The sequence below is a fragment of the Gymnoscopelus microlampas genome, assembly GCF_963454915.1.
Source record: "Gymnoscopelus microlampas genome assembly, chromosome: 12".
NCBI classification, from domain to species: Eukaryota; Metazoa; Chordata; class Actinopteri; order Myctophiformes; family Myctophidae; genus Gymnoscopelus; species Gymnoscopelus microlampas.
The window spans coordinates 16700666-16716778 of record NC_139949.1 but is presented as its reverse complement, the minus strand read 5'-3'; the positions used below and the strand labels follow the sequence as shown (position 1 = coordinate 16716778).

At 42.4% G+C, this 16113-nt stretch overlaps 1 protein-coding gene across 2 annotated transcripts in view; it reads right to left on the bottom strand.

The window, feature by feature from the left end:
* The window catches only part of gabrb2b (gamma-aminobutyric acid type A receptor subunit beta2b), a gene marked incomplete at both ends in the record, with an annotated part of 139674 nt that overhangs the window by 78791 nt on the left and 44770 nt on the right, over window positions 1-16113 (bottom strand). For both annotated transcript variants that reach the window (XM_084073194.1, XM_084073195.1), the window contains one exon: window positions 3580-3800. In XM_084073194.1, coding sequence (XP_083929320.1) covers window positions 3580-3800 — 221 coding nt within the window. The remainder of the gene's footprint in view (window positions 1-3579; window positions 3801-16113) is intronic.

Genomic DNA, 16113 nt, shown 5'->3' with positions numbered 1-16113 from the left:
CCAAAAAAAAAAAAAAAAAAAAAGACTAAAAGCATTAGAAAAATGATCAAATAATCAAACTGTTTGAGATTACCAATTTGCCACGAATATCACAGATTCCTGTATCTGTCGCTTCAAATTAAAAGCTCTCCAGTGTTTCATTCATAGTCCAGCCATTATGCACTTTTTTGACCTGTTAATAATCAAATGGAATTTCAAACTCCTCGTTTGAAGAATGAGGTTGTATCAATTGCTAGACATCTCTCCTTTGTGAGACAGCCTGGGAACAAGTTTATGGTCCCGGTACCCAGTAAACCAAATTGTCTTGTGAGTAGAGGCCACATACCCTTAATACCCTGAGAATTTGCTATGCCCACAAGAGGGCAATAAAACAGCTATAAAGGAAGCTGAAGAAAATGACACTCATGTCTATTCCACAATAGAATGTAATTAAATTAAACTCCATTCGCTTCCTAGTTAACTTATTACTTAAAAATCCTTTATCGCGGCTCCTGTGTTTTACTGTGTATTTCTGGCGAGACATGCTATTTTCAACGGCGTGTAACAAGTGAACGGGAGGTCGCCATGACATTGTTTTTTATTTTGCGGAAGCACAGTGAAACCCTGCGTGATTAGCAACCATCTGGGGATCGATCATACTGGAGATAAATATTCTGTGACTACTTGAAAAGGTAAGAAAATCTAAAAATCGATGGCAGTCTGGGCTTTTTTTGTTGTTGTATATACTCTGGCAGTGAAAGAGTTAAAGGAGACAAACCATCAATTCATTTTTTGGGCTCCCCAGCAGTGTCTCTTGTACCCCAAAAAATATATTTTTTTAACATTCAGTCATTCATTCTCATTTCAGAGATTTTCAGAATGGGCGTGTCTAAACAGGCCATTCTCAGAATGGCATGTTTGCTTACATCACGAAACTTTCTGCCCATGTATTTTGACAGACAGAATTGCTCAGTAGCACCCCTCTGCCCAACAGGACGTTTTGGTATTGCAGCTGAAAGTGCTTTATAAGCCTGAGAGAATTGACTTGGGATGAGTATATCTGAGTGTTGATTTAGGCTCAAACCTTTTGAAAATGGTTTGAGGGACATACACCATATGATATTAAATATCAAATATTTGTTTTAAATTCATGGTGTGTCTCATTATCAAATATTTGTTTTAAATTCATGGTGTGTCTCATGCGTCACTCCTTCAGTGTCAAGTTGTCAACATAGTACGCAAAAGGTTGCCATGGCGATCATCATGTGGTTGGCAAAGCTACGCAACCAAGGGGCAAAGTGTTATGTACAGACATGCGAACAGGTTGAGTTTTCAGCACCTGATATACATGTACAGTATCTGTCAGAAGAAGGTTACAACGCAATTGTTTTGTTAACCCATTACGACCGGGAACGTGTCTGTGTAATTTTTAGAGGTCTTTGGCAAAAAATAGCAGATCTACAAGCTCATGGCGCGGCACCGAGTGCCGCGTCGAGTGCTGCGCCACGAAATTATGAGTTTTTAACTCATAATCTTTCGTTCTGGGGGTCCCTGGAACGACATATTTTGATGTGGGGGTGGTCGACAGACATTCATTTTGGGGGTCCTTTACAAAAAGTTTGAGAACCACTGATATATACAAAAAACTGTTAGGATTTAGAAGACATTTTGTAGAATCCCTAGCTTTAAAAAAATATATTTATTCAAACTAAAGATTTGCACAGATGTTCACGATTTTTCTAAAAAATTGCAGATCTACAAACTCACAGCGCGGCACTCGGTGCCGCGCTGTGAGTTTGTCGATCTGCAATTTTTTTGAATAGCCAAAGAAATCTAAAAATGACACAGATACGTTCCCGGTCTTAATGGTTTAAAAAAACGAAGAAAAGAAGAAATACATAAAAAAAACATCCCCACCCTTCATGGATGAGGTGCTGGTAGATGACAGCTGTCGTTGTCTGAAGAAGTCATCTATTACAGTTTGAGAACAAAACGCACCATCTGCTCCAAAAGTAGTTTCCTGGATGAACCGAGTGACTAAGATGGATGGACGACAGCGGTCACCTCACAAAGCACCGCTGCAGTCTTTACATCCAACAGCGTGCTGCTTTGGATAAAGTCACCATTTTGGTTTCATTTAGGTTCTACAAAGGTTTTGTCCTGAAGAAAAGTTGCCGTTCCATCGTTTAACTTGATGATTTGCATCCGTGTAGTATCAAGTAGGGGCCATTTAACCAATTAAGACCTGAAGCCGATTCTAAAAATGTCTTCTAAATCCTAACAGTTTTCTGAAAAAAACTATGTTTCTATGTCAGTGGTTCTCCATCTTTTTCATGTCAACGACCCCCAAAATGATATGTATTTGGCCGCGGACCCCCCATCTCAAAATATGTTGTTCCAGGGACCCCCCAGAAGCAAAGATTTGAGTTAAAAATGTTTGCTTTAAAAATATACATATATTCAAAGATTTGCACAAATGTCCACGATTTTTCCAAAAATTATTAAATTAATATTCAAAAATAGCAGATCTACAAGCTCATAGCGCGGCACCGAGTGCCGCGCTATGAGCTTGTAGATCTGCTATTTTTGAATAGTCAAAGTATAAAATAATGGTTTAAGTGGTTACACTACACGGATGCGTTCACGGTTTGAATGGGTTAACAACATGTGCACGCGCGCGCGCGCGCACACACACACACACACACACACACACACACACACACGCACACACACACACACGCGCACACGCGCACACGCGCACACACACACACACACACACACAGTGTTCTGCGGTGTTGCATTACTGTTGTCTCAGTAAAGGCAGAGACAGAAACCGTCTTTGAAGAGAAAGAATAAACACAATCTTAAGCCCCGGATAAAGAAGGATAGAGTCACTCGGTTTCAAAGTGTGACTCATTTCTTGTCTATCTTTTATTACTCTTTTCCTCTAAATTTTTATCCCACAATGTTTTAACCCATTTCTTCACCCAGTGCCAAATGCCTATGTAATCCCGGGCGCTACTCTACCTCTGACAACCTAGAGAGAGCCCGGAACTGAGCACAGAGTGCCGCGCTATGAGCTTGTAGATCTGCTACTTTTGAATAGCCAAAGCCATCTAAAATGACACAGATCTCTGCGTTCCCGGATTGAAAGGGCTAAGGTGTGTTTATGTTATATCCAGTAAGTACAGATGTGCCAGATGTGTCTTTCCCTGAAAGTGCCCTGAAAATGCATTTTTTCCTCCCTGTTCTGCCCTTAAAAAGGCACTGTTTTGCCCCTGAAAAGAAGTTGTCACTACACACCCCCGTTTTTCCCTTCAACAGACATCCATATACATGAGAACAAAAGAATGCGTGTTGAAGAAGGTGTCAGACTCATTATGAGGCGAAAGGTGATTTGAAGAGGTTGACCAGTTGCTCAAATTAATTAGCATCATAAAAGCAGTGATCATCAAAATAATTCAGCATTTTAAATGCCCTTCTTTGTCCCTCTTATTGCCCTGTGAATCCCCTGAAAATGTACTGTCTTGCCGATGGCAGGACATTTGAAGTTTTGAAATGGCACATCTGTATACATAACAGAATGTATACACGGCTCACCTGAGGCCGTAGAGCACTGTGCCGTCCGGGTGCAGGCGGATCATTCGATTTTTCACCGTGACTCCGTGGACAAAGGACTTCTTGTCGTTGAGGAAGTAGGTGTCGGGCACCCACAGGGAGTCGGCCACCCGGTTATCCAGGGTCAGGTTGAGGGGGATCTCCGAGTAGGACAGACGCTTGTCTCGCCAGGCTTGCTGGAAGTACATGGTCAACGTGTAGTCCTGTAAAGGGAGAGAGAGAGAGAGAGAGAGAGGAATAGGAGGGAAAGACAGAAAATGAGAGTATAAGAATGAGTTACAAAATACAGACGTATTCTTCAGCTTTTCTCTCAGACTAGACGCATCAATATTGAGTGAAATCAATTTAAAAGCACAAACCAAACACATAGTGTGTGTATGTGACAGACCGGGATGGAGAGAAAGGGTTCTTCTTTGTCTACTAGAACCAGACACTGCTTTTCATGCACATCAGCATCCACAAAGAGCTGACTGATGAGCTGGACCTTAACCCAGTCAGACCCGGGAACACATCTGGTGTCATTTTTTTTTATTTCTTTGGGCTATTCAAAAATAGCAGATCTACAAGCTCATCTATGAGCTTGTAGATCTGCTATTTTTGAGAAATCTTGAAAATGTGTGCAAATCTTTGAATATATATTTTTTTAAAGCGGACATTTGTGACTCAAATCTTTGCTTCTGGGGGGGTCCCTGGAACAAAACCTTTTGACATGGGGGTCCCTGGAACAAAACAAAACATTTTGAGATAGGGGTCCGCGGCCAAACACATGTCTTGTTGTTAACTAGTTGTAGGAACTATTGTTGTATTGTTGTATTGGATCTATTAGCTCGTGCTCATTTGATTTGGCTATTTTATCTCATGCGTTTATGAAAGTAGGTAGCTGATATATTGCACTTTTACCTTAGCGCTAGGTATATTCTTGGTTGCTTGTTTTTACAGGAAATGCACTTAAGACCTCTGGTGATTAGTAGTTTCGGTCCCTAACTATGTTGAATGCACTTATTGTAAGTCGCTTTGGATAAAAGCGTCTGCTAAATGAATGTAATGTAATGTCTAAAAATGTTTTCTAAATCCTAACAGTACGTTGCTATATCAGTCGTTCTCCAACTTTGATCCATGTCAAGGACCACCCAAAATTATATGTATTTGGCCACGGACACCCCCATGTCAAACTATGTTGTTCCAGGGAACCCCCAGAGGCACAAATCGGAGTAAAAAAATGTTCGCTTTAAAAACACAAACGTTCACGATTTTCCCCCAAAAATAGCAGATCTACAAGCTCATAGCGCAGTGCCGCGCTATGAGCTTGTATATCTGCTATTTTTTTGAATAGCCACGACGCGAGATGCTTTCCCGGTCTTAATGGGTTAACGAGGTGCTGAAAAGCTTCTGTTTGGGGGAATGACAGGAGGAACAAAGTACTTTAGGAAATAGGGGTGAAAGCGGGACTGCGGCTGCTATCCATGGTGCTGAATTGTTTGACTATAATGTTGTTTATTCTTCCTTCAACTTTCTTCCTGAATAAAGTGTTTTGTTTTGTTTTTAAAAAAATGCAATGTTTCAGCGTTTTTTTTTAGAGCAGTGGTTCTCAAACTTTTTCATGTCAAGGACCAAACAAAATGATATGTATTTGGCCGCGCACCCCCATCTCAAAATATGTTGTTCCAGGGACCCCCAGATGCAAAGATTTGAGTTACAAATGTTCACTTTAAAAAATAATATATTCAAAGCTTTGCACAAATTTTCACGATTAAAAAAAAATAGTAGATCTACAAGCTCATGGCGCGGCACTATGAGCTTGTAGATCTGCTATTTTTGAATAGCCAAAGTGTAAAAGGTTAAAGTGGTTACAATTATTTTTGATGCTATATTAACACATTTTGCTGGGGACCCCCTGCAAAATGTGTTAAAAATGTGTTAAAAATGTGTTAATCTACAAGCTCACAATGCGATGCGACGCATTGTGAGCTTGTAGATCTGCTATTTTCAAAAGATTTGTATACATTTTGAACTTGCGAAATGGGACATTCTGCATAATGAGTACTTTCTACTTTTGGTACTTTAACTACATTTGGATATCGATCCTTTTGTACTTTTACTCAAGTCAATTTTGAATTCCAGATTTGCTTGCATGTGTTGATACTCATACTTAAGTAAGAAATGTGAATTCCTTTTTCCACCACTGCTCCGTAAGTAAAGCAAAGTCGCACACCACAAACAGAGCTTGTAGATCGGCTACTTTTGGGTCGCACGACTCCCTCGCACGACAAAGTATAAATCAAGGTTTTAAAACGAGTGCAAGCGTTTCCCAATCGTTGCATGTCGTCTGCCTCGCGACTACAGCGGTATAGCAGGCATGGTTCCTCCTCGTGCTCTGACGTTCCCTGTGCACTCGCGTCGCATCGAGTCAGACGCAAAGACAGCTCAGTTACACGTGTGTGTGTGTGTGTGTGTGTGTGTGTGTGTGTGTGTGTGTGTGTGTGTGTGTGTGTGTGTGTGTGTGTGTGTGTGTGTGTGTGTGTGTGTGTGTGTGTGTGTGTGTGCTGCGTAGGAGCGGAGCCGCCCGCTTTAACTGTGCTATTTGTGCCACGGGCGTTACATAACACGCATGTTTCTAGGAGAAGAGAGAAAAAACAACATGAAATGGAAATCCTGCGTCACACAGCAGTGTGGTGGTCCTCTGCTACAGTGTGTACAAAAGGAAAGCAAAGCCCGCAGTCTGCTGTGCTCTGAGAGCTTGCTTTTTAAGAGATGTCAGGAATGCTGAGAGGGACATGGAGGAGAGTAGAGTAAAAAGAGAGAATTGGAAAGGAGAGGGACAGGGGAGAGGAGAGTATTCTGGCAGTATTTAGCCCTTTGCAAACAGGGGGTATGAAAAATGTACTCCTGATTATGGATGACATTTCGTCAAACATCCCTGGGTATAGAATGCTGACAGAGAATCACAAGATGGCAGCAGAACAATCTGGTCAGAGAAAACCCCCATATCAGCACTTCCTCCTCCTTCTGACAGGATGGATATAGTTTGTTGTCCCTTGCACCTGGTGTTTCTACCTGCTTTCACACACATTTCCCTGCATTCTCTGCACGACATTTCACCAAAAACTCATTTACTGAGTTTTTTTTTAATGAAATAGCACTTGGAATAAAGTGACTCTGATGTACCAGTTCTACCACCAACTTTCAACCAAGCATTCCTATTTTGGGCGTTTTCTGTGCACTCGCGTCGCATCGAGTCAGACGCAAAGACAGCTCAATTATATGTCATTATAGGTGAATTAAATGTTCGAAAATAGCCAATCTACAAGCTCACAGCGCATCGAAAAGCAACACACTGTTAGCTTGTACATCAGCTATTTTCACTAATCGTCGTACAAAGTATGTATATGTACGAATAGCGAAAATATATAAAGTAGGTATATTGGACTGTGGGTAGTGGTTCATTGAAAATTAACAGTGAGATTCCGGGAGTAAATTACACTGGTTGTCTTGATCAGAGACTTGTCTCGAAAATGTGTCCCCAAACATTTCCTGTGTCACGAATACACACGCATGTATGCACACACACACACACACACACACACACACACACACACACACACACACACACACACACACACACACACACACACACACACACACACACACACACACACACACACACACACACACACACACACAGGAGGCCCATGCCCGAGAGACAGCTCTCTAAAACAACAGGTTTTCATATGGAGGAACAAAGACAATTCCTGCGTCTGGTGTGTGTGTGTGTGTGTGTGTGTGTGTGTGTGTGTGTGTGTGTGTGTGTGTGTGTGTGTGTGTGTGTGTGTGTGTGTGTGTGTGTGTGTGTGTGTGTGTGTGCGTGTGCGCGCGCGCGTGTGCATGTGCATGTGTGCGCGGGTGTGCGTGCGTGCGTGCGTGTGTGTGTGTGTGTTAGACAGACAGCAAGATGAAGAGTGGGGAGATGGAGAAGTGTCTTTGATATTTTATACATCATAAGGAAGCCCTGGCCTGTTTCATGTTTCAATGACAGTCAGGGAAGTAGACAGTGAGGAATAGACGGCAACAAGTGTCTCTCATGCTCAGGAGCACATTTTGACGTGCCCCGCATGGCAAAAAAAAACAGAACCGGCTTGCCTCGATGTCTGACCGCAGAATGCAAGGTGGATATCAAGGTGGCGAAGCATCGGGGAGGCAGCGTGTGCGGTGGTTGAAAAAAGTACTGACTTTTTTTTTTTACTTATGTAAAAGTATCAATACTGCAATGTAGAAGTACTCTGTTACAAGTAAAAGTCCGGAATTCCAAATGTACTTGATTGAAAGTACAAAAGTGTTGGTATCAAAATGTACTTCCAAGTACCAAAAGTAGAAGGTACTCATTATGCAGAATGTTCCATTTCACAACTTTTCAAATGTATAAAATATATAAAAAATCTTTTGAAAATAGCAGATCTACAAGCTCACAATGCGTCGCGATGCGACGCATTGTGAGCTTGTAGATCTGCTATTTTCAAATGGCCGAAATGTATATAGGGCTGAAGTGGTTGATGTTTTGTAATAATCATCAAAATCTACACAGTAACTAGTAACTCAAGTTTTCAAATAATTGTAGTGGAGTAAAAGTACAATATTTGCCTCTGAGATGTAGTGGAGTAGAAGTAAAAGTATTGGAAATTGGAAATACTCCAGTAAAGTAAAAAAAAAAAATCAACATTGTACTTAAGTACAGTACTTGAGTAAAAGTAATTAGTTACTTTACACCACTGAGCACGCGTGTATGTTCGTGTAGAATGGATCAGGATGAGGGGACGGCTGCACAGACCAGTTTCGCACTCTATCCCGTGCCTGTCGTCCTCACAGGGCACCCAAATAATTGGGGAAGGGAGTACACAGACTCCCCAGGGCGAGGAAAGGAGGTATTTCTGCCAAAAAGTGCTAGAGGTGTCCAGAGGACTGTCTGCCTTTCCCCTAAGAGGAGATCTGAGGGTCAATTTGCTCAGAAGAACTTTTCTCAGAAGAACTTTTGAAAGAGGCCAGCAGTTGACAACCATATGATGCGAATTAATTTGAGCAACTGGTCAAGGACCTCTTCAAATCACCTTTCGCCTCATAATGAGTCTGACACCTTCTTCAACACACATTATTTTGTTCTCATGTATATGGATGTCTGTTGAAGGGAAAAACGGGGGTGTGTAGTGACAACATCTTTTCAGGGGCAAAACAGTGCATTTTTAAGGGCAGAACAGGGAGGAAAAAATGCATTTTCAGGGCACTTTCAGGGAAAGAACAGTAACGTGTGAAGTTTTGAAGTGGCACATCTGTATATGGTCTCAAAAGCACATACCCATCGGGCAAGTATAGAGGCTATGGGGCGTGACATCATCGCACCCGGGCCGGAAGTTATGCGGGAACGCCTAATGAGTGGCACAAAAAACAACTTCCTGCCCTTGACAGCCCATACATTCAAACAGAAAAGTCCTATCTGATTGTGTTATGCAACGTTAAACTCACCAACATGGCAGCTGTAAGCTTGAATTATCCTCTTTCTATTTGCAAAGTTTTTGTTTCATAAAAATCCACTGTCATTGAAGGAGGAATGAGCTTCAGCTTGGGCTCTCCCTAGGCTGGCAGAGGGAGAGTAGCGCCCAGGATTACATAGGCAATTGGCACTGGGTGAAAAAATATGGGTTACAAAATCGTGGGATAAAAATTATAAAAAAATAAAAATAAAAAAACATCCACTGTCAATAAATTCCGTGCAGGTGATTATTTTTCTAATAAGCGTGTGGAAGCGCTCGTTTTCAACAACGCAACGTCCTGCTGCCTCCTGCATCATGTGACATTTAGAAACAGGTGGTACGCAGGACCGTTGAGTGATTTTCGACGAGCGTTGCCAAACTCCAACGCTCCATGCTGCTCAATGTTTTGCCACTCAGTCTAGATGAGGTCTAGCCCAGGGACCCCCCATTTGAAAAGATATGCCAGGGACTCAACCATTTTTGATTCCTTGGGGGTCCCAATCTACACAGCAGTATCATAATCAGTGTTCATGTAACTCTGAGAGTGTACAAATGGAACCAAATGGACCCGTTAGGGTCCATTTGGTTCCATTTGTGCACTCTCAGAGTTACAGACACACAAGGTTAAATTTGGTTACTAACTATTAATTTGTCTGGGGACCCCCTGGAACCCCCTCAAGGACCACTGGTGGTCCCCGGACCACTGGTTGAAAACCACTGCTCTATACGGGTCATGTTCTAGTCTACCCACCAAAAGGTCATGTTTACTTGCCTGAAAAATTGAAATTGTCAATTTTAAACAATACTAATGGGTAATACTTGCTATTTGTATAGCCCACTGTAGCTAACGTTTCCCAGCTACTGTTGAGCCCCCCATTGATGTTTCTTGTTTTTTAGACGTCTATGAATAAAAAACATCACGTGGATGCACCTGGGACGTAGCATCAAGTGTTGTAGCCTGGGGTCGACGTGTGTTTCGGGTCTCGCAACATACACCCTCGCCCCAGGTGATCCAGCCGGGGTTAATCAAGCCCCCCGACTTATACGTCCCAGTAGCTACCCGCGGTCAGTCCTCTTAGGCCAAGATAGGGCCACTCAGTCCGGGACCTGAGCGTTGCACCAGACTCCCCCCGCTCCAAACATTTCACTCCGGCGTCAAGGTTGCATTGCTCATGGGATGGCCTTGCGCGCCGTGCAGGAACCTATTTGACCTGGAGCACGCGCAGGCACATGCATATATTTAAACCAACTTTAAATTCACGCTCCAATTCAGCATTGCAACACTGTCCGGCGCGATGGTCTCTTGGGCCATGGTGGTACTGCAGGCTCCATTAGCGGCTTGACCTGAAAGGCCCTCCTTAAAGGCCTCACCGTGGGTTTGTTGGGCTTCTTCCTCAAGACGCAGAGGCGCCAACCCATACTGCTCCCGGGTTCCGTCTACATTCCGGCTGTCAATCGTCTCTATAGACCAATTATTTGTTTACCAACATTGAGACTGGATGCACAGGTGATTGTTTCACACAATCAATTCTCAACCTGTTGTTTTGGGGTGCGCTGGTTTCAGCACACCCCAACCCCCTCGTGTGTGTTGGCTGGTGAGGCGCGTCCTAGCGAGACCTGATAGAATGGGTTTCATTAAGAGCATACTGATTGCACGCATACTGGTTCTTATCAGTGTGACGTCGTCTGTTAAGGGGTCTATAGTATTATGCAATGATCATATCCAAATTGGCCACTGGCAAGCAATAGGCTCTATGCACAGCAGCCATATTGGACAGAAATTGGGCCCCTTCCTTGCTTCCTTCACAGGTGTTACCAATGATACTAATGAAGGCTCTGTTCCAGTTAGTGTAGCACAGTGGTCCTCAGACTTTTTAATTTCAAGGACCCCATAACTCTGAGAGTGTACAAATGGAACCAAATGGACCCGGGAGGGTCCATTTGGTTCCATTTGTACACTCTCAGAGTTACACCCTCTCAAGGAACCATGAGGGTCCCTGGACCACACTTTGAGACCCACTATAGTGTTTCTAGTGAGCCAACATGCACAATATCAGCACCCTGACTCTGTTTGACCAGAATGGAACAGAGCCTTCATTAGTATCATTGGTAACACCTGTGAAGGAAGTAAGAAGAGGCCCAATTTTTCTCCAAAATGGCTGCTGTGCATAGAGCCTATTGTTTATGTACTGTTCTCTGTTATACCCAGATGTTATACCCATCTCATCTGACAGTGGAGTATTGGGCAGCCTGTGCATATTTAGAGAGAGAAGGAGAAAAAGGGGTGGGGGTGGCAACCAGAGAGAAACTCCATTTGCCCAAATCTTTTCTTTACTTGCCCCGGGCAATCTGGCATTAGTGTCAGTGGCTGGCTGCAGATTAGCAATTAGCCTCACAAGAGCTTAGAGGAATGTCCCGTTTTTATCTGTGGGAAACCTCTTGTCAAACCAATAGCACTACTTCTAAGTCACTCACCACTCACATGCTATCTCTGATAATATAAAGAGGTATAATACTATTATTCTACAAGGGAAAACTGGTCACTTGGCTTGCCAGTTTTTACGCACTCAAGATTGTTCCCAGCCTGTGTAAAAGTACTAGTTTAATTGCAAAAGGGAAGCGAGGGTGTTGTACTTAAGTAAAAGTATCAATACTGTAATATAGAAATACTCCGTTACAAGTAAAAGTCCAGAATTAAAAATGTATTTGAGTAAAAGTACAAAAGTATTGGCATCAAAATGTACTTAAAATACCAAAAGTAAAAGTACTAAAATGTTTGAAAATAGCCTAGGTATGAAATAGGGCAAAAGTGGTTAATGTATGTTTCATAATATCATAATTTATATCTGAAAAGTAACTAGTAACTAAAGTTTTCAAATAATTGTAGTGGAGTAAAAGTGCAATATTTGCCTCTGAGATGTAGTGGAGTAGAAGTAAAACGATTGGAAATTAGAAATACTCAAGTAAAGTACAAATACCTCAAAATTGTACTTAAGTACAGTACTTAAGTAAATGTACTCAGTTACACCAGTGGTTTCAGGACCACCACACTGTCCTAATATCAAGGTATTTTCCCAGCATCCCACTGGGCCACCACACAGGAGTTTAACACAGGTCCCCTCAGGCCAAGGACAAGCTGAAGGATCTACCCCCGTAAATGGAAGCCGTCAATTATTTTCTAGACAGATTTTGTGCAAATCAAGCACTGCTGGAACTCCAAAAAGTTCAGCGTGGGCAGAATCATGATTAAAAACTGATGAATAATACAAGTTGAATAATACAAGTTAGAAGAGAATGCACTGTTCCTTTCGTTAACCCAAAATCACGTTGGGTAGCTTACTGTATGTCAGATGGAATAAGGCATACTTCCATTGAATGTTTGCCTATTGTGACATTTCCAGAATAGGGATACTAGGGTTCATGTGGTTAATGTGTCTCTCTCATACACACACACACACACACACACACACACACACACACACACACACACACACAAAATGGCACCGTTTTATCATGTGCATTAGTGAGGACCAATAGGCTCTATGCACAGCAGCCATTTTGGAGAGAAATTGGGCCTCTTCTTACTTCCTTCACAGGTTTTGCCAATGATACTAATGAAGGCTTTTACGGTGGTTCTCAAACTTTTGATTTCAAGGACCCCCATCTGAGAGTGTACAAATGGAACCAAATGGACCCATTTGGTTCCATTTGTACACTCTCAGAGTTACACACCTTTTAAAATGCACAATATCAGCACCCTGACTCTGTACGACCAGAATGAAACAGAGCCTTCATTAGTATCATTGGTAACACCTGTGAAGGAAGTAAGAAGAGGCCCAATTTCTCTCCAAAATGGCTGCTGTGCATAGAGCCTATTATATGAAGATGGGTTGAAAATGGCCGAAGTCGTCCTTTAACCCTGAAAGAAACTGACGCCTGAAACAGTGTCCCTCACGATGCACCCAAGTTGAACAACCATTGTTTGGAATCCTGCAGCCTCTACTGACCATCATCGAACTTGCTGTGAGTGACTCAAAACTCACAATCTTTGTTTTTGTTGCTACAGTATGGAGCCTTCAAACTGGAGGTTGTCAGCACCCAGAGAGCCCAGTGCACTACAAAACCATTTCAAATCAAACAAGGGCTCCACTTTCCAAAAGCTGTTCTTTTCACCCAACTCCATCCAGTTGACATCCCAGAAGCCTCCAGTTCTCAAGGTGCAAGCCTTATGCGAAGCCACCAGACAGAGACCAAGCTGAATGTTCAGCCTCAGCACAAGGAAGAAGCGGATGTGCGAGTCGTGACAAACATAAAAAGTTCCCTGAGGCAGAAAGTTCTTGACTTTACTTTGAATGGATTGTTGCGTTAAGCCAGCGCCGTGAGCAGCCAACTGACTGCTCTTTGTGTCCCAAATTCACACTTGCTTTCGCAACTACATTATGAATGAATGTGTGAACCTTTGTTTATTGTGTACTAGACCATACCATACCCGTCGGGGGATATGAGCACCCAAAGTGCGTCACGGTCTGCTTGTTTCGCGGATGGTCTGCTTGTTTCGTGGATGGTCCGCTTGTTTCGCGTATATGTGGCAACGCCGGCGCTTGTTTCACGCACATGATTTGGCAACCCGAGAGCCAGCGAACACAAAAATGATAATAAACAGCTGACATTTGGAAAGCGAAAAACAGGCTTTGGTGTTCCGTGCACACGGTAATGGTCAATAGCTGTGTGCAAATTCAGCTAAATTGCTCCAGCCACTGAGGAGAACCGGGCAGAAGAGTTTTGGGGCTCACCACACACACAGAGCTTCGTTGAATTATAGGATGATAGGATATGTGTGTGTGTGCATGTGTATTATATTATTGTTATGTTGATGGTAACAGTATGAATGAATATTTGTCTGAGAGTACAGGTATAGACCTCAACAGTGACCGGACACTTTTAGAACTGGCACTGATTACGGTTGAGAATTTCCCATTCCTTTACTCCATAGCCCTTTCATAAAATCAGTTGATTGGGGACACATGTCTGATGGTGCAGAGCATTGGTCTCCCCCCGCGTGATTGCACTGCAGTTAGGCATGGGTTAGATAGTTCAGATTTAGGGTTAGGGTAAGAGCATAATGGGATGACTGTCTAAGTCATCCCCAATAGGCTCTATGCACAGCAGCCATATTGGGAATGAATTGGGCCCCTTCCTTACTTCCTTCCACAGGTGTTACCAATGATACTAATTAAGGCTCTGTCCCATTTAGTGTGGCATGGTGGTCGTCTTATTTTCAAGGACCCCCATAACTCTGAGAGTGTACAAATGGAACCAAATGGACCCTTACGGGTCCATTTGGTTCCATTTGTACACTCTCAGAGTTACACACCCACCACAAGGGGCCAAAATGGAACCAAAATGGAGTGTGACAAGAACGGAACAGAGCCTTCATTAGTATCATTGGTAACACCTGTGAAGGAATTAAGAAGAGGCCCAATTTCTTTCCAATATGGCTGCTGTGCATAGAGCCTATTGTCCCTAAAAGTATTTCCAACAATTAAATCTATAGGGGCACTATGTGCATGCTGTACACAGTTGCGTGCGCGTGTCCAGGTGAGTGCAAGTGGTTGGACGCACGTGGCTGTGAGTGAAAAACAGAAAACAGAGCTGACAGGCACTCTCCATCGGCCGAGGGGTGATTGCACCAGCTCTCCCCTCTGTTACGAAATGGCATCGCAACGTGGAACAGCAAGGATTGGATAACAACCAGTGGAGTAAAAAGTACTAAAATGTTTTACTTAAAGTAATACTAGGTAACGTTTTCAGTAAAACTAAAGTTAAATTGTATATCTTTTGTGAGTGGCAAATGTTTCACAACACCCACTCCAAGAATTTCACCCCCGAAAGCCTTTTATTTATATATTTTCTATTGAACGCCGTCGAGCATGACGTTCCCTCGAAAATGACGTAATCTGGCCGGAAATGGAAGCGTAAATCCACGGGGTTCCTGTTTGGCCAGGAACTACCGCGCCGGTTTCCTGTTTGGCCAGGAACTACCGCGCTAATAACAAAAGGAAACTCACGCTGATTTTAAGAGATTGTATGATTTGAAGAACGAAAAAAAACAGAAAAAGAAAACACAGCTCACGGTAACTAAAGCTCCACTGGCTAAGTGAAACGATCCACAGATCGTATAAAACAATTAAAAGAACGCTTTTTGAAACACTTCCGTCTTCCGGTGAAAACGAATGGAATTCTGGGTAACAGAGGATAAACGAACGGCCTGCAGTGACGGTAATGACCAGCAGAGGCTGCTAAAAGTCGTTTTTTGGAAATTTGCACAGAACAACTTTAAGCAAAAGTATCAATACTGCAATGTAGAAATACTCTGTTACACGTAAAAGTTCAATATTCAAAATGTACTTGAGTAACAGTACAAACGTGTTGGCATCAAAATGTACTTAAAGTACCAAAAGTAAAAGTACTCGTTATGCAGAAATATTCCATTTCAAGTTTTCATAATGTATAGAAATCTTTTGAATGCGACGCGTTGTGAGCTTGTAGATCTGCTATTTTCAAATAGCCGAAATAGGCCATCATTTTCAAATAGCCGAAATATAGACCTTAATGCTGTTTAGTAATAAAAAGCTAAATCAAGTAACAGTTAACTAAAGTTTTCAAATCATTGTAGTAATTGTACTAATACTTGTCTGAGTAAAAGTACAATATTTTCCTCAAAGATGTAGTGGAGCAGAAGTAAAAGTATTGGAAATACTCAAGTAAAGTACAAATACCTCAAAATTGTACTTAAGTACAGTACTTGACTACATACTTAGTTACTTTACACCACTGGATAACAACCACTGTAAAAGTCACCGTTACATCACATCCACAGCCTTGTAGTTTTCCTGCTAACGAGCTTCATTACACACAGCTGGTGGATAGCAGGCCATCAGTTGTCCTGACTCGTGCACATTTCCTTCAACACGGCACAAGAGTTCAAATGTCCTTT